The following is an 18,605-nucleotide window of genomic DNA, read 5'->3' as shown; positions in this document are numbered from 1 at the left end:
TTAAGACCTAAATGGGCTCTGTTCTCTGAGGTCTTCTCAGATGCTGACAGCCCCTCAACCTCAAGTTGATGTCTCTCTCTCTGACTCCTCTGTGGTACTTTGCTCTCATTATCTAATATGGTGCATCTTGAATTTTGTTAGGAATCTGTTTATGTGTCACCTTTACTTATTTGATTTTAAACCCAGGCTCCTGTAATGGTAGGTCAGAGATGATACCTGATTCACATTTGATTCCTTGGCCTAAGAGAACGCTGGCCACGTGGCAGATATGTAAGAGATATTTATTCATTTAAATAAAAATGGCGACAGCATTTGTTCAATGAAAAAAGATCCTTTTTTCCCCTAGTAGTTAGTTCTTCATTTTCTATGTCCTACTTTCTCCCCATAGATCGTGAGAGAAATAATCAGTGTTCAGTTGGTCAAAGATGAAATATCACAGCAGAGCATCAGGAAGTTAAGTGGTAGAGCCAGAAGGAGGAATTGAGAGGTCAGAGAGAGGATGAGACATGGGAGAGCTCATGTCTATGAGAGAATGTGGGGAAAGGAAAGAACATAGGTGGGAAAGAGGAAATTCTATCAAGTCTTTATACAAGTGATCTTTGCAAGGTTTAGAGGGAAGCAAAGTATCTGGAGGGTAAAGTGAGTTCAAAGAGGCTTTCTGGAAGCAGCTGAGTGGAAAATGAACTCAAGGCCAGCCAAATGTAATCCACACTGGGAAATGAGATGATGGATGGAGCATCATTAAGATTAAATCATCATTCAACAGGCACTAACATTTAATAAGCTGTTCCTCTTTGCTTGGCCCTGTGCCAGAATTTTGGGTCATGGTAGAAAGGGACCGTGCCCACTGGAGCCCGGATCTTGGCAGGTTACTCTCTTCAACCAGAGATGCTTGTCCTAGTGACCCCCAGAATTTAAAAATCTACAGCTACTTGGGCCCTACTGCAGAATGAGAGCAAAATCTTCAGGGAATGGGGCTGAGAAAGAATATATTTTAAAAGATCCCTCAGGGGACTCTTATAAGCATCTCTGATTAAGAACTACAGCTGCACTGGAGCTGGGGGATTAAAACTGATAAACAAATAACTAATGTGAAAAGTGATGTGGGGTGCAGACCGAAGAAGGATATTCTGGGGGAGATCCAGGAAGCTACTTGGAGGAGGTGCCATTTGAATTAAGACTTGGAAAATGATGAGCTAGCTTGGGAAGAGAATCAGAACTAGAAATTATAGATGAAACTGTAGTAACTGATAGAGAGAGAGGAAGAGAAGACAAGACGATGTAAGGGGAATAGTCTTGGAGGTCATTTGAACATTTAATGCCAGGGGAGTAGGCAAAGAAGCCCAAGAGAGAGGTGTTCTCCAGATGTTTATCATAATTTAAAGCCAAATATTTTGTGGAGAGGTTATGGGAGACTTGGGGATGCCAGTGTATCAGTGGATATAGTCATGACTGAAAATGTTGGTGGGAACTGCTTCAGTAAAGCAATAGGTGAGAAAGAAAGACAGATCACCCATACTGATGAATTGCAGAGCAATTGGATATAATGACTGTAAAGCCTTTTATGAAATTTGGAGGTTAAAGAAAGAAGAAGGTAAGTCTTATATGTTAAAGAACCTTTTTTGTCAAAGATTAGTGTCAATCTCCACATGTTTGTGATATTTGGAAGATGGAGCAAATAGAGATGATTCATGTTCAGTGAGAAGGACAAATAATAGAGCGAGTTCCTGGAGGAGATGGGTCAGAAAACAGGAATAGCAAGTCAAGGATGGGTACAGATGTGGAGGAGGGTCAGTAGGGAAATGAGTTAACGGTGTTTGTGTAGATGACATAATTCATCAATTATGGATGTGAGGGTTGTTTATAGGATTAGTTCTCAATTCTGACTGCATATTCAAATTACCTGGGCTAGGTTCTTTTAAGGGGATTGTCAGGTATTAGGGAGCTCCCTGTTGATGCTGATTTTCAGTTTTGAACCCCATTGCTCCATGGAAACATAACAGCACATGGATATAGTTATTGTGTGTGAATATGGTATTCAGCTAGGATGTTTCCAAATTATTAGGCATGTGCGATGTATAGGGTTTTCTGTTCCAAAGTGAGCCCATTGAAGTGATCCCTAGAAGTCAGCACAGAGCACTGATGTAGAGTAGCTTCAAGAAAGAAAGAGAGCAGATCTAGAGGGGCAAATGGAAAGTGTCCAATCACTCTCTGGTGTAGTTAGATCTGTTTCATAGCTCATTCATTTTTTCAGCAAGTATGTATTGCTGGCTTCCATACCTAATGCCCTTTAAAGGATAAAGATGCAGTGGGAGACCAGATGGAAATTCTTCCCTGAAGGAGCTTATATTCTAGTGTGGAAGACCAAATATCATGTTACAAATGATAGAAATGGTAGTGATATGTATAAAAAAGAAAAATATGGAAAAAGAATTGAGAATGTGAGGATATTATTTTGGATAGGAAGTTACCTTTGAGAAGACACCTCAAAAGAGAGAGTAAGCGAGGCATAGAACCAATAAGACGACATTTGATGTTTCAGTATAATTGGCTGGTAATAGCTTCAAGTAACTCATCCCTACATTGGTATATGATATCATATATCTCTACCAACAAAACATCTTATACAGTGGCTTTGTTCAAAACAGGTGGTTACTAACAATTAGTTTAGTTTATTTAACAGTTTAAGCAACTAGGACAGGAATTGAAATGCCAAAGCTTAATATGGAAATTAGAATCTATATAGAAAAATGGTAATTATAGAGCCAAGTATTATAAAGTAGTTTTCACTCAGATGTCTCTCAAAATTCTATGTTTTATACAGTTCAAGTTTTTAATAATAAGGAAGAACTTGTGAGTGATAATTGACTACTATTTATACAGACCACCCCTTTTCTTATTTGTGTTTAACTAGCATAATGGGTATTTGAGGAGTCTTATTGTATATGGCCAAACATGAATGTTCTGTGGTATCTCTATATAATTTGAAAGATTCAATATAAGGCCCACTTGCTTGAACACCAGTTCTGTTTTTCAGTTTTACAATTATATTCTTTATAATTCTTTGCAAGGTTATTATTTTGCAAACTGCATAAACTATAATAGAGGTGTTTGATACTCTTCTGTTGTTATTAAATTTGTTTGGGGAGACTTCAAATGAAGGTTAGATAGTTATTGGTATTCTTGAAAGTCCCTCTTCTAAATTCCAACATGTGTCAACATTCCTACTCATGAATGAAAGGTGGCCTCTTTGTCACTGGAAATAACTCAGATGGGAAAGTTTGAATGTCATAAAACTTCCAAAATGTTTGTTTTTCTGACAAATCTATTCATGAATTTTCAGGAACTCTCAGAATATTGTCAAAATCATTTTAGCTCTAAGCAAACAAAGATAGTAAATTGGTTACGATTTGACTAGCTCATCATTTTTGTATTGTCTGGCCAGGCAGCCACCCACCTCCCTCTCTCCAGTCACACGTCTCATGTTTTGCTATTTGGTTTTACCCCACTCTTGCTCTAATTTGCCTGAAATTGATCACTATGATGAAAATATGTTGTGTTTTTCCAGAAAGCTTGGCAGGTTTTTTTTTTCTGTATGTGTAATTCTGTGTATTTGAATATTGATGTGGTTGCACAAAGGACTCCTACTTATCACAACTTGATGGCTCTAAGCACAATTTGGAGTTGATTTTTCATATTGTTCTCAATAACCAAATAACCTCATAGACTTCCTGGTAGCTTCACTAATGTGTAGTTTGTCTTCTCTGGGAATAAAAAACTTTACGTTTCAGTTTACTTTGAAGATCACTAGCCCAGCAGGTGGATCTTTGATATTGTTTTTTCAGGGGCAGGTGATTCCCAGAGCATTTGAGGAATGTTGGATGTTTGTTACTCATATGTTAAAATGCACAAAGGAATCTGTGCTGTGGAAGGGCCAGTGCACTGGGGGACATGAGCCTGGCAGAATGGCATTGGGCTGAGGTTGAATCAACATGGTCCTTTCTCCACATCTCACCCCTGTCTCCTTTTCTCAGCCACCCAGTGTAAGCACGGAGCTGTGTATGATACGTGTGGTCCAGGATGTGCCAAGACCTGTGACAACTGGAACGAGATCGGTCCATGCAACAAGCCTTGCGTCGCAGGCTGCCACTGTCCTGCCAACCTGGTCCTTCACAAGGGAAGGTGCATCAAGCCAGTTCTTTGTCCTCAGCGGTGACCTTTGTTCTGCTCCCAAGACTTTGAAACCTGGTGTCCTTGACACTGAAGTGGAAGAGCCAATGAAGGACTGCAGTATTTGTGTGCTCATTCTTCAAACACACACACACACACACACACACACACACACACATACAGAGTATATACGTGTACATATATAGATATATAGATATATTCAGAAACATTTCATCATTTATATAAACTATAGGTGGATTATTATATGTATATTTTTTGCTATAAGACATGTATTATTTCTAGGATCCTAATCTGTAAGCCATTGGATACATTGTATAAATAAGCCAGGTGTTTGTAATTTAATAAGGCAGCATGCAGACATATTGGATGGCTTTAACATCACATACATTTGTCATTTTTAAGAAGTTTTCTAAGAAACCTAAATTGCCTGCCTGCATTAATTTTAGGATTGAATCAAGACTTGCAGTTGAGTGGAAAATGTGTTTCTCTAGAGAAGGGCAATGTTATCTAGGGGCATTTCATGCTTCCAAAGAAAGGAATGTATGCCCGAGAGAGATGGCTAGTGATTGGTGACAGGCCCTAATGGTGCATGTAAAGCAAGGGATAGGTTGTTAGACTTTATTGGGTCATGGTCCAATATTAGTTCCAAAACCGATTGGCTAGTTGCCAAGAAATATATATTTGTCAGTGGAGCATAGCCAAAGAATTGAATGGTTTCTTGCCATCTTTGCGTATTCCTTGAGTCACCTAATTATACATGTGTGTATGATGGATGTGTCCATTTATATGTCACAGTGAAATTAAAGAATGTTTGGGTCACATGCCAGCTTTATTGAGCTTGAACAGATATTTAGGACACATTTTGCACAACATATGAAGGAACAGCCACTTCTCTGAATCTCAGAGCAATTAAGGATGGGCAAATATAATGAGTTGATGTAAGCCATCTACATTTTGTGACTATTCCACATGTAAAATGAAAATCATTAATTATTTCTAGAGGATTCCTAGCCGAGTGCTATTTGGTGACTATTAATATGTCATGATTATATAAAAAGAAAGCCTTTCCTGACCAGTTGATTTAATATCAGTCCAAAGACTGGTCTCTGTATTTGCTGTAGTTTTCTGATAGTTTACTACTGGTCATCCTATGAGGTTCCTGCCTTTTGTTTTCAGTTAAATAAGTGAAAATTTCAACAAAACAAAACCCACTGATGTTTCAAGATACTATGTTCCAGTGTGTGGTCAATAAAGGGCTAAATATTTAAAAACAATGCATTTTCTCTTTCAAGATGTGCTGTGTTATACTTTATAAGTAATCCATATCAACTTTGATTTGGCCAATTTTTAACAGCTTTATTTAGATATATTTTATGTAACCTATAATACTTAATTTTTATAAAGAGTACTATTATTAGACAATAGGAAACCCTCAAATTTTTTTTACAATCAGCATATTGCCATTGCCTGTTACAACATTTGTGTTCCTTTTACCTATATACATGACAGCTAAAATATTAATTTGGATTATTTTTACTGGGACATCTTTAGTTGTTTGAGTAAACTGAATAAAGTACAGAGTATAATATTGACTGACTGGGAATGTGTTCTCTGGAACCATCAGAGAATGTGGTTATTACTGTTTTCCATGGGTCCTAAACATCTTAATATCTTTGGGACCCAAAGTAGCCAGGTCATTGTTTGAGAGCTCACTTGGAAAGAGAGCTTTTTAGGGGACTTGGGTACGAAGTATAGTTTATGAACTTGTCCACACTGTTTAAGCATTTGGGACCACGCCTTTGCTTATCTGTAAACACAAAAAGTCTGGGTTGCATATGGGTAGGGTTAAGAATCAGGAAATCTAGACACCCTGCCTCTGGTGAGATTACTTGCACAGAAATCTGAGATACTTTGAGTCTGCACAACTTTTACACATATAATCTTATGTATTTCCCCCCTGTACTGAAAGGAGGTGTGGGGCAAATCAGTTGACCTCTCCTGGTTGTTTCCTTTTTAGATCATCTTTACTTCTTTTAGATTATCTTTAAGTTCCTCAGTTCACTCTGAGTTTTCTCTCTATAAAAGAAGGGATGCAGAAGGGAAATTGTAGATAGTTACTGCTCATGATTCATCCAAGGAGTCAGTGACTCTGCCCAGTAATGCTTAATAGCCTCTCTCCCAGCATTTTTAATCACCTCTATCCATGGTAAATGAGCAATGAAGACTCTTCTTCTTGGACCAACTCCATCAATTTGGCTGGCATGATTACAAGTTTGTGTGACATACTTTGTCCATGGCTAGTTTAACCTTTGTACATTTTTTCCCATCTTAATCCTAGAAAAAAAGAGAAAGCAGAAAAGACAGAGGGGTTATTCAGCCTACTAATCCAAGCAAGCTGATGGGGGAGTACGGGGAAATGAGCTGAATGGTCCATTTGCCATGTTCTGCTTTTGGCCATGGGCTAGAGATGAGCATTGATTTTGTCTAATGATTGATGATAATGGAGGTGAACCACGCACTTTGATGATAGTAGTCCCACCTTATTCACATGGGATCTTTTCAGTGGGTGTTCAAAGGCTAAATCCTGTAGAGTTAGAGACTTTGAAATGAAAATATTATATTTCACTCTTTAATGTATATACCAAAACTGTCAATTCATGTTGGTTCATGGCATATATAAAATTAGATGATGGGTCAATACCACTCTGTGTATATGTATAGAATCCCTATTTTAGTTATGCTCTTAGCTATGAATATTGAATTTGATGAGGGACAAATGCTCCTGATGAACAGGCACAATGATGACTCCAATTGCAGGTAGTAGGTATTTAATGAAAGGAAGTCCTTTCCTCTCTCCCTGTGAATATAGAAATGTTTAAATACCCTGAACTAAAAGTTTCAAACTGGAAAGAAAAATTAATCTTTGACACTGACAATAGCAATTATTTGTTTAAAAGGTGGTATGTTGGGAATCATCAACTCTTCAGGGAAAGATCTCCCCCTATTAGCCTGTTGAATATTTCCAGAGCATCTGCCCACCAGCTTGTAAAGGGCATCTCCTAAGGAAGTGAGAAGTCCCCAGTGGTTGACTCTTCCTCAGCTTTCATTGAGCATGGATAAACCATTTTGACTAGAAATCTTTTTCTTGTGATGAAATATTTCAGACATATAAAAAGGTTTCGAGAGTAATGGTACAAAAACACCCATGAATACATTACCCTAATTAAGAAAAGCAACCTGATAGGTAGTCAGTAAATTTTTCTTACATAAACAAAATCAAGCCAAGCCTCATGGTTTCAACAGCTCTGTGTCAAGTCTTTCCTTGTTGAGTTTCCGTACAGTGGCTGCTGTTTGTCACTCACATCCATATGGATCTGACAAACACTAAAGATGTGAGCTGAAAAGCTCTTGGTGTGGGAGAAGGAGAATGCCTTGGGGGACAGGTGCCAAGATATTTTAATTAGCTATCTCTTGCAAACATAACCCGCAGGAACAAGCAAAAATTGTCTCCAGTTCTAAAATCTGAAGTGAAAGTCTTTTCAGAAGCCAGGATTTTAATTCTGAAAATTGAGAATGTTCAAGTGGCCAAGAATGAACAAAGAAGGAGAAGAAACCAATGGTGGTGATTATGCTGAGCCTGCATTAAGAATCCAGACATTCAGTCCTTTAAGGAGACCTTTTGGACTTTAGAGCCCAGTTGCCACATTGGGCTTAATTAAACCAGTTGAATGACAAACATTTGCATGAGCTCCATCTTTTACTGTGGTTCCCTTTCAGATTAACTTTGAGCAAGCCAGCTATGAAAAGATTAATGTGGAGGAGAAGGTTGGGAAGCCTATACACAAACTTGAGCCTTAAAGGAGAATTCAGAGCAAGCCCGGCTAAGCAAAGTGAGAAACATGTTCTAGTTACAGGAAGGGCAAATCACCAAGACTGCACTGTAAGAAGTGTGGCGTGAAGAGAAAGGTAAAACACCATGAATGGAGGGACTCCTACATATGCCAAGAAGCCTGAGTTTTCTTCTTTGGGGTAGTCATTCCCCAATTTTTTATGCCATAGTGCAGTCAGAAAATAACATTTGTCTGGGATGCCTGGGTGACTCAGTTGGGTGTCTGACTCTTGGTTTTGGCTCAGGTCATGATCCCATGCTTTGTAAGATTGAGCCCCTCATCAAGCTCTGTGCTGACAACACAGAGCCTTCTTTGGATCCCCGCTTCCCTGCACTCTCTCTCTCTCCTTCTCAAAATAAATAAATGAATATTTTTTAAAAGTTGGAGTAAAAATACAGGGCTGTTTGCAGCTACCACTTCTGTGACTAGAGAGCTTTGTCTCAGCAAGTGGAGTGAGGTAGGGTTTTCAGTGAAAGGAGCAGGTAGGAGTCCCCAAGATAGTCCAGGTGAAAGGTCACAACCCCCCAGAACTATGAGATAGGAAGGAAAAAGCAGAGAACTTTGAAACAGATTGAAGGGCAGATCGGCAAGTTTCTGGCTTGAGCGATGGGTGGTGATGCCAGTGTGTCACTTAAGGAACACTGGCAGGGGGCAGGTTTATAGAAATTTCTATTGTAAATCAAAATGTTTTCTTTAGTTTCACAGACATCCTGAGCATTCAGATGAAGACATGGTCTTAAGACAATCACATTCCTAGAACTTGTGACTTGTGGTAAACCAGAAGAGCACGCAGCTGGGTGTGGAACCCCAGAATTGGGGTTTTCTGTTTGGGTGTATGTCAAGGAAGTTTTTCTAGAGAAAGTGACTGCTCAAATAAGCACTGCTAGGCTACTTTGGCTCTACTTATTCCTTACTAGACTGAATGCAAAAAAGTGTGTGTGTGTGTGTGTGTGTGTGTGTGTGTGTGTGTGTGGCAGGGATGGTGTGGTCTGGAAGTTTAAAGCACAAGTTACTGCTCAGATAAGGAAAAAAAATAAGCAAGCAGCCGGGGAGTGCATAGAACACCAGTTTTGTGCCAGTGTAGATCACACGCCCTGAGACATTTTGCAAGCTTCCTTTAATTTCTGGTGGGGTGAGCACAAGCAGACGTTGAGGACATTTTGGCATTTTGTTCTAAGGCCTTTGTGCTTCCTGCACCTAGGTATATTTGAGTTTCCTTGATGGGTCTTCTGAGAATCTAGAGAGGGAAGGAAGAGGGAGGAGGCTTCTAATGAGACCGTTCTCTCTGACCTTCAGTGTTGAACTATATAGTAAGAAGGATCTTTTAGACCCTCTACGCACTGGTTGCTTTTACAGACCTGGTCCAAGGCTGACAAACGTAACCACTGCTTAGACTGAGCTGGTTGACAGTACATGCAGAGGATGCTTAGGGTCCAAACAGCTGGACCTGCTAGTGTCAGGAGCTCTGGCCACACCTAAGATAAAAGCCCTGGAGAATATAGGTCACCCAGAGTTCTGGTTGGAATAATCTTGTCATGTTTTAGCCACATTATGTCATAATCCAGCTTATGCCTTAAAAGCTGACATAAACTTCTTCTCTGTTTCCTCCAACTGGAATTTGGCTTACTAAGTAATTCTTCTGAGGGGTTCTTTGAGCAGTGAAATTTTGGGCTTTAGGAAATGTTTGTGGTGATGAAAAAGTTTCACTTTGGCTCCGGGAGTGTAAATACCATTTGTTATATTGCCATTTTCACCATGTTCCGACATGTAATTTAAAGAATTGGATCCTGAACAGCTCCTTCTGGCTCGGGTGCTTAAGCAGGCATGAAGGGGCGAAGAAGGCAGCAGAGAGCTTGGCCAGATCCTGAGCTCAGCTGAACAGCTGCTTTGGGAGCCTGTGATGTGAGGTGTTCCTCCTGGATCACCTGCACGCTTCTGGAAGAAGGCAATTCAAAGGATCTTCAATATGAATTCCCACTGGCCTCCTGGAAACAGCCAAACTGGGGGCGCTCTGTCTAGGGAACTTGCTTGCTCACTTAACTTGTTCTCAGAACTAACTGGCTGTGATGGGAAATTGAAGTGGGAAGAAAGAGAAGATTAAAAGGCAGGTTTGTCCGTATATCTGCCACTCCTATCCGGCCCCCAAACCTCAAGGAGGACATAGGACAGGCTGCTTGATCACGCTGAAACGCATTCTCCACTCTGTTTCCTGTGATGACATTTGGGGACTATCTGTTTTCACAGGCAGAGCAGCTCAGCCTGAGCGATTTCATTTCCATGATGGATCCACACGGCTCTGGTAATTTTGTGATTCCCTGAGATGCATGGGGGTGGGGGGATCCCCCCAATTGTCTGTTAATACCCCAGGCCATCCCATTCAAAGGCGCTGGCAGGTGGATTTTGACTCTAAACCAGTTTGCGTTTGCCTCTTGAGATCCCCATAATTTATGGCATGAATGTCTTGGCCTTCTTTGCTCTGCTATTGACTCAGATCACAGACTGATTGGGTTGCTTTGGTTAAAGGAAATAAAGATGGCGGCCAGAGGAGGAGATAAAGATGGCGGCCAGAGGAACATCCCAGAGGAACCAGAAAGGCCAGTGGAGCTGGGAGGTGTTTGCTGTGCTTAACCGTTCCTGAGGATCAGAGAGGATCCATCAGCTTCACCCTTTTGTTTAGGAATAGAGAGGGCAGCAAGGGAGGGAAGGCTTTTTCCATACTAATTCTCTCTGAATTTGCTATTTATTTTCTTCAGTTTTTCTCCAAGGGGAAAAATATCAAGGAGCAGTATGGTATACACATTTTAATATTTTGTGCTAAAATAACTTGGGTAAAATAAAAATTGTTTTCAAATTTTGGGAATTTTATATTTCATTGGATTCAAGTTCTACCCAGCATAATCTATGGAATATTAAAATTTTCATATTTAGTTGATTTCAAGTGCATACATTCTGAATGCAATTTTCCAAAGGAAAACTTTGTTTTCCTTGAAATGGATTCCATGATTTATTATTCATATGACTAGCTCATTTGGACATCTGTTTTGTGACAGCAAATGTATGGAAATATCTGTCCAAATAATGTATGTGCATATTATTTTTCTCACATAACAGCATTTATTCTCTTTTCATCAGTAATGCATGTGACTTTATTTGTTTCTATTCCTCCAAGTACAAGTGCACATTCCTTTCTACTGGGAGGGAAGACAGGTAGGAGACAGGGTGAGGCTGTGAGGCAAACTGCAAATGTACAACAGACACAGTGCGTACCTATGACCTGCATAGCCTGACCCATGTGATCTTTGGGAATGTGCCTTTTATGACATAGGGGAACAGAATCCCCATGTGGAAAAATCTCTACTGAGCTCCTTCAAAACTGTGATGTGTCATCCAGAGGTCTAGACTGCCAAGGGTAGGAGCCCAAAGGGGTAGCAGGGCCAGGCCTCCTGATGGCATGAGCTGGCTGGATGGCAGGATTTTGCAGGCTTAAGCCTACTTGGTGCTTGGACCCTGGGTGTGAGCTGGTGCCCCAGGTAAGCCACAATCGGTCATGGGCACAGGTGTGTACATGCCTGGGAAGGAGTTTCTGCCAGATGTCCCCCGAGCCAGTAGAACTGACCTCGTGCTTTCTGGTCATGCTTCTTCCCTGGTAGAGATGAAAGGCTTTCCTCACAGATCATGGGATCTCAGCACTTTCAGCCAAAGATCCCAGACATCAGACTAGAGCATGCAGGGCCAATGGCAATGATTTGTTTAAAAGAAGCAGATCACAGTGTGGCTTCCAGAGAGGTTTTACCAGTAATTCAAATAAACTGTCCCATCAGCTATTGATTTGTGTCCCCTTCCCTTCTACAGGAACTCCTTCCTCTCACCTTTCAGTTTTGTCCCTTTAATTTACTCTCTCCTCCTCTTCCTACATGGAGTTTTCCCATGCTTCTTGCTCCATCCTCCTGATCCCCATTCCAAACTGGCCTGCCCTCCTAGCAGCATCTTACGTTCCAGTGCCTTCCTGGCACTTTTTAAAAATGTAGCTGACCTACGGGCACCTGGGTGGCTCATTCAGTTGAGTGTCTGACTCTTGGTTTGGGCTCAGGTCATGATCTTGCAGTTCATGGGTTTGAGCCTCGCATCAGGCTCTCTGCTGCAAGTGCAGAGCCTGCTTGGATTTCTCTCTCTCCCTCTCTTTGCCCCTCCCCTGCCTGTTCTCTTTCTTTCTCTCTCTCTCAAAATAAATAAATAAACTTAAAAAAGTGTAGCTGACCTGGTTTCTACTCCCTCAGGAATCAATTTGTTGAAAATATATTTAAGCTGCTCTGAGGTCTTACCCATTATCAGTGTTAGGTACCCTATTTCCATTTTCCTTATCTTGAATCCTCTGGCATTTAACTGTAAGAACACGAGTCTGAACCTAACAGACGCCATGACTGGCTTTGTTTCCCCCTCTAAGCTAAAAGGTCTAAGGTCAGTCTCTTCCGAACCATTTGGCCATTTGGCCATTTGACAGTCATACATTGCCCGGGGGTATCTAATCAGAAAAGCCCAGCTACCTCACCCCACATTCCTAAGGGTGAGGCCTGCAAATGGGAACTTTAGATAAGCCCCTGTTACCTAGTGTTAAAGTTAACCCCATAGTCACCAAACAAGACCCTGAACTTGCTCTGTAATTGGTTAATTTCAAAGATACCCTAAATGGTGTAATTGGGTCCCGCCAAAAGTAACGAATGCTCTGAACAGTGTGTATGGTTAGAGCTGCTGCCAATACTGTTGTACCATTATGATTGGGTCCCTGTACCTATGTCACAATCCCCTGTCACTCCCCCTTCCCAAACTCATAAAAGTCCTACCCCGCCTTTGTTCGGGGCTCGTTCGCTCTCAGCATGAATCCACCATGCCTGTAAAGTCTGTGAGCCCGAGTTTAGGCCCCGGCGAGCCTAAATTCGTAATAAAGCCCTTTGCTTTTGCATGCGTGCTTCGGCCTTCCTGGCGGTCTCTGATTTCTGGGGGCGATAAAGAAATCTTGGGTACAACATAACATCTTTAAACAGTAGTCTATTTATAATGTAGGCATTTAAGATGCTCTATCAGATCAGAAGGGAAGATATTTAGAGGGCAGGAGAACTTCCTGTTGCCCCCAGCAGTGTAGATGCGGTGTAGACATTATCTCCATAGAGGACAGGCTCTGTTTGCCTTAGAGATCTTTTTGAAACTTATTTTGGTTGTAAAGCATTCATTCCATTTTTATGCAGAACATCTATAATTTCTGATGTCAAACATTCATCGAAAAAAAGAATTATTCCATTTGCTCCATTTTTGTGTCCTGATCCACATTCCCCGCTGATGAACAGTGGCCTCAATTATTTTCCTACAGCAATACGAGTGGATTTTGGAACACTTTTCCTTCTAAGCGTCCTGGATGAAATTCCAGGGATATGGCATCTCGGTAAACTCAATTTTGTTGTCTATCTTAAAGATAATGTAATTCAATCAGTTTTCTGATCCAAGAATAATATGTACAATTTATTTGCCATCCCTAGGAAAGATGGCTTACCTCTTGAGCCAACTCCAAGTAAATCTGAGTGGTTTTTTGTGTGCTGTATTAGGAACTGTGAAGCCTTCCACCTACTCTGTTGGAAAGAGAGATACGAGTTGTTGCAAAGTCTTCACAAGAGGAGGACCAGTTTTATCTGCCCTCCTGGACCCCACTGACGGGATCGACTCCATGGTTAACCAAGATCACCATTTAATCATCAGTAAGGACATTCTAAAACACACACACACACACACACACACACACACACACACACACACACGGTGACAGAAATTCACTACTCCTTTAGGAGTCTTTTGGATAGAATTTTATGTTCCATTCGACCTTTTGTTTGAGATCCAGAAATTCTTGAACATAAAAATGTAGTGAAGCAGCTCAAGCTGCTTGTCAAATTGCAAAGTGGAAACCTCAGCTTACTACAAATTGGTCTAATTAAGCCTTATTAAAATTGCTACCCTGGGGTGAATTTTTATCCCCTGCACAAAGGATGACATTGCAGAGTTCCACATACTATGCAAGAAACTCTGATGCCTTTATGGGTGAATTTTCCAAATGGGGGTGGCAAATTTGTCAGGGACAGCATCTCAGAAGCACATGGGAAATGTATAACTGCTCATTAATTGCAGTTTTCATTTGGGCGAATTAAATGGAAGTGAAACAAAAGCCAAGTCCTGTCTCTGCGGTGTCTGGGTAAGCCAGGCTCAGGCTGGGGGCCTGGGCCAGGCTGTCAGAAGAGCTCAGGGAACGCAGCTGAGCATTCTCCCCACCACCTCCCACTGCCCCTCATCTCACTCTGTTTTCTCCTTCCCTGAATCCTCAGGGGGGATCTTAACGGAGGGAAGAGAATCCCATCAGACAAGGTCTCTCTGCAGAGGTGGCTGTGCTGACTTCCTGACAAGCTTTCATTCTAATGTGACTGCTCATCTGCTGTGAGGACCCAGTATCTGCTGGAGCTAGACCTAAGAGAGTATGGAGAGCTGTCATCACAAGACAGGACATTCCACTGTCTGCTCCTTCCACGGAGACCCACTTCGTTGTCTTCTTCAGCTGCCCTTTGTAATGCCCAAGATTTCAATATCACCCCAAAACCAGAAACCGCCAGGGAGACCGAGGCACACATGTAAAAGCAAAGGGCAGTTTTATTACGGCTTAGGCTCGGTGGCCCTAAGTTCGGTCTCACAGCCTTCACCAACGCAGTGGATCCGTGCTGAGAGCCCTGATCAAGGGCTGAGTAGCGTTTTTATGGGGTTTGGGAAGGGGGAGTTACAAGAAATTGTGACATAGGTACAGTGACCCAATCATAATGGTACAACAGTATTGGCAGCAGCTCTAACCATACACACTGTTCAGAGCGTTCGTTACTTTTGGCGGGACCCAATTACAACATTTAGGGTATCTTTGAAATTAGCCAATTACAGAGTGAGTTCAGGGTCTTGTTTGGTGACTATGGGGTTAACTTTAACACTAGGTTAGAGGGGAAACAAAGCCTATCATGGTGTCTGTTTGGTTCAGCCTTACACCTTCAGGACTAAGAAAAAGTCACCCACCGTGGGAATAGTGAGAGATGGAGACTTGTCATATCGGTGAGTCCGTGAACATGGGGCATCTGCTACCCCCGACACAAGGACCACTGAAAATAAGTAGCCTCGTCTCTTCTGCATACTGTGTTCTCAGTTCCAGGCCCAAGCCATCCCCCTGCCTTCTCACCACCTCCACTTGTAAGTCTAACTGGCATCTCAAACAAAAGCTAGACTCTTTGTATTCATTCTCCTCTCCAAAGTCTCCCCTCTCACAGTCTCCTACAATTCAGTAAATGGAGGACGCTTCTGGTTGCAGAGCCTGAGGCAAAGGGCTTGCTTGGAGGAAGTTTATTTTGCAAAGGGGACCCAGGGAACAATAGTAGAGGACTGGGAAGAGTTCCAAGTAAAGAGGGAAATCCTGTCCAAGGGAATTTGGCTCAGCTGGTGAAAGGACACAAGTCTGAACCAAACGGACTCCATGACAGGCTTCAAGTTTCCCCTCTGACCTTGGAAGCCTAAGTGTCGGTTTCTCAGAATCATTAGACAATAAAAGGGCACAGATTGCTCAACCAGGGACCAGCCTAGTAACACCCAATCAGAAGCGGCCAGCTAAAATGCTTAACATTCCTAAGGGCAGGCCTAGAGATAGAAGCTATGGATAACCACTTATTGCTTAAGGCTAGTTACACCCTACAGGAGGGTTCTGGGTCCACTCTGTAATTGATTAATACTCTAAATGTTGTGATTGGGTCCCGCCAAAAGTAATGAATACTCTAAGCAATGTGTATAGTTAAAGTTGCTGCCAATGCTGTTAGTGATAATGATTGGATCACTGTACCTGTGTCACAATTTCCTGTAACTCCCCCTTCCCAAAACCCATAAAAACCCTGCTCAGCCCTTGTCTGGGGCTCTCAGCATGGATCCACTGCCTGGTGAAGTCTGTGAGCCTGAGCTTGAGCCTGTAATGATAATAAAGCCCTTTGCTTTTGCATGCATGACTCAGTCTCCCCGGTGGTCTCTGGTTTTGGGGGACGATATTGTGATCTGGGCATAACACGGGTTACTGCTGTGGGCTCCTGGGGGGCTTACTGTCAGTGGATTCTCTCTAAAGAGGGTGCATATTATCCAACTGTTCCAAACCACCACTGGCCAAAAGTTGCCCTTGTGGTGTGGACTTCCTGGATCTTCCAGGCTTCCACAGGTGCCTGGATGCCTGGAGCAGAAAGGGCAGGTGATGCAAAGTGCAGTGAGGCCAAGGTGCTGCCAGGCTACCCCCACAGCAGTTAGTTGCCACAGCAACTGCTGAAACAAAAAAGTGGGTGGAAAGGTTAGGAGAAGGCACAATAGCCTGGGACTGTCCTTGACTGCAGACTCTCTATATCTCATATTCCACTCATCAGTAATTTGTCAACCCTACTTTTAAAATACATCCCAAATCCGATCATCTCTCACCATGGCACAGCTCCTGCCCTGGTCCAAACAGTCAGCATCTCTTGTTATTGCTTACTGATGGTGCTCCCTCTCCTACCCTTGCTTCCCTTCTACCCCCCACCCCCACCCACCCAATGCACCCTGAAAGCAGCAGCCAGAGTAAACCTTTAAAAGCTGTCTCATAGCATTGCTTGCTTCATTTCAAAACCTAGCGACTACTCATCTTGGCTGGAATAAAATCCCAAATTCTTCCTAAGATCTACAAAAGCCTGTATGTTTTCTCCCTTTCTGATCCCATCTTGTAGTTGTCTCCCCCTCACCTCCTGCTCCAGACACTCTGCTCTCCATAGACCTCTCTGCTATGTCCAAATGCTGAACATGTTTCCTGTTCCAGGCTTTTGCACTTGCTCTTTCCTCTTCCCAGAATGCTATTCCTGCAGCTATTGTGTGTTTCACTTCTCAGAAGGTATGAGTTGCCTTGTCTCTCACAAGGGCTTGGGGGTAGAGGTGGGAGGGAATACTGGAAGCTCATGTGCCTTCCCTGGGAGATTGTCCTCAGGGTCTGGTCTCTTGCATTGTTGTTGTAGTAATTGCTTAGCTGTGCCCATCCTTTTTCTGTCTCTAGAATTTTTTGTTTTGTTTTCTTTCTCCTACTCAAAGCACCCCTATGTATTTGCAGTAGTATCAGTGGGGTTCCTATAGCCAGTACCAGAAACATGGGATTTGCAGTTAAAGAAAGCTAGCTGTACATTCCAGGTTCCTTATTAACATGTAGTGTGACCTTGAAAAAGTTGCTTAATCTTTCTGAACCCCTGTTTCATCGACTGTAAAATGAAGACAATCCATCCTCATTGAATTGTGGTGAGAATTTTAATGAGGTTGTATACCTCCCCACCACCACTCCTTCTCTGCCTTTATAAAAATGGATCACTAACAAATTAGATGTTTTAAAGTCTGAGACAGCCAATTGTCATTTTCGAGAGGTAAATTCCTGGCAGGCAAGATGTTTGATTTTTTTTTAACTAAGTAAGTAAGTAATATATATATATGGTATGGGGGAGTTTATCACACTTTTTTTTAGAACAAGCTCCTACAGGTCTGAGGATGTTTGAAACAGAAATGTATTTAAATAGATACATAGATCACAGGAGGACAAAATTCTCACATGGAGCCAGATGAAAGAGTATTCATTTAGAAAGCAGATAGCCAGGAATCCCTAGATGCCCCGGGCTTTCTCTCCATTGTATTTTCTCTGGAAGCCCTGTGCCAGGAAAATCACAGAGAAGCCAAAGTCCCTATCAGAGTAAACTGAAAATTCTAGATACGGCAATGAATCCATTTTTGTTTGCCAGAGAACACTTCTGCTTCAATGGTTGTGAAACTAGGACTGTGATCTGGAAGCCTCTAACAGGTTATTACTATTCTGTGGGACATGCTGTGCACATCATCCATTTGAGGGAGCCCTCCCCCCTTGCAGATAAGCACATTGAGGGTTATAGGGGTGGAATGACCTCCCAAATATATGTAGCTAATAAATGGCAGTACCGTGAATTAGAAAGTCCACTTGAGGGGCGCCTGGCTGGCTCAGTCGGTTAAGAATCTGGCTTCGGCTCAGGTCATGACCTCATAGTTCATGGGTTCGAGCCCCATGTTGGGCTCTGTGCTGACAGCTAGTTCAGAGCCTGGAGCCTGCTTCAGATTCTGTATCTCCCTCTCTCTCTGACCCTTCCCTGCTCGCGCTGTCTCTCTCTCTCAAAAATAAATTAAAAACATTTAAAAAATTTAAAAAAAAGAAAGTCCATTTGATTTACATGTTTTCCCAGCCACTGTGAACCCCCAACAGTATGGACTGCAAGAAGTAGATATTCTACTGAGTTCAAACATCCTGGTCTTACCTGAGGGAGGAGGAAGATGAGGAGGGTTAAGCCATCAGCAGACATGCCATGAAACCTGAAGACGGTTGGGGAACCCATTGCCTTACAGGGGTTACCAAAGCACAGATAGGGAGTCTAGACCAATGGGACATGG

At 42.1% G+C, this 18,605-nt stretch overlaps 1 protein-coding gene across 1 annotated transcript in view; it reads left to right on the top strand.

Moving 5' to 3' along the window:
- The window catches only part of BMPER (BMP binding endothelial regulator), a 241,870-nt gene extending 236,091 nt beyond the window's left edge, over positions 1 to 5,779 (top strand). The window contains exon 15 of the mRNA XM_029918394.1: positions 4,035 to 5,779. Coding sequence (XP_029774254.1) covers positions 4,035 to 4,216 — 182 coding nt within the window. The 3' untranslated portion in view covers positions 4,217 to 5,779. The remainder of the gene's footprint in view (positions 1 to 4,034) is intronic.
- The last annotated feature ends 12,826 nt before the right edge of the window (positions 5,780 to 18,605 follow it).

This window comes from Suricata suricatta, chromosome 2, assembly GCF_006229205.1.
Source record: "Suricata suricatta isolate VVHF042 chromosome 2, meerkat_22Aug2017_6uvM2_HiC, whole genome shotgun sequence".
NCBI lineage: Eukaryota > Metazoa > Chordata > Mammalia > Carnivora > Herpestidae > Suricata > Suricata suricatta.
Note: the sequence above shows the minus strand (reverse complement) of the source record. Positions and strands in the feature narration are given on the sequence as shown.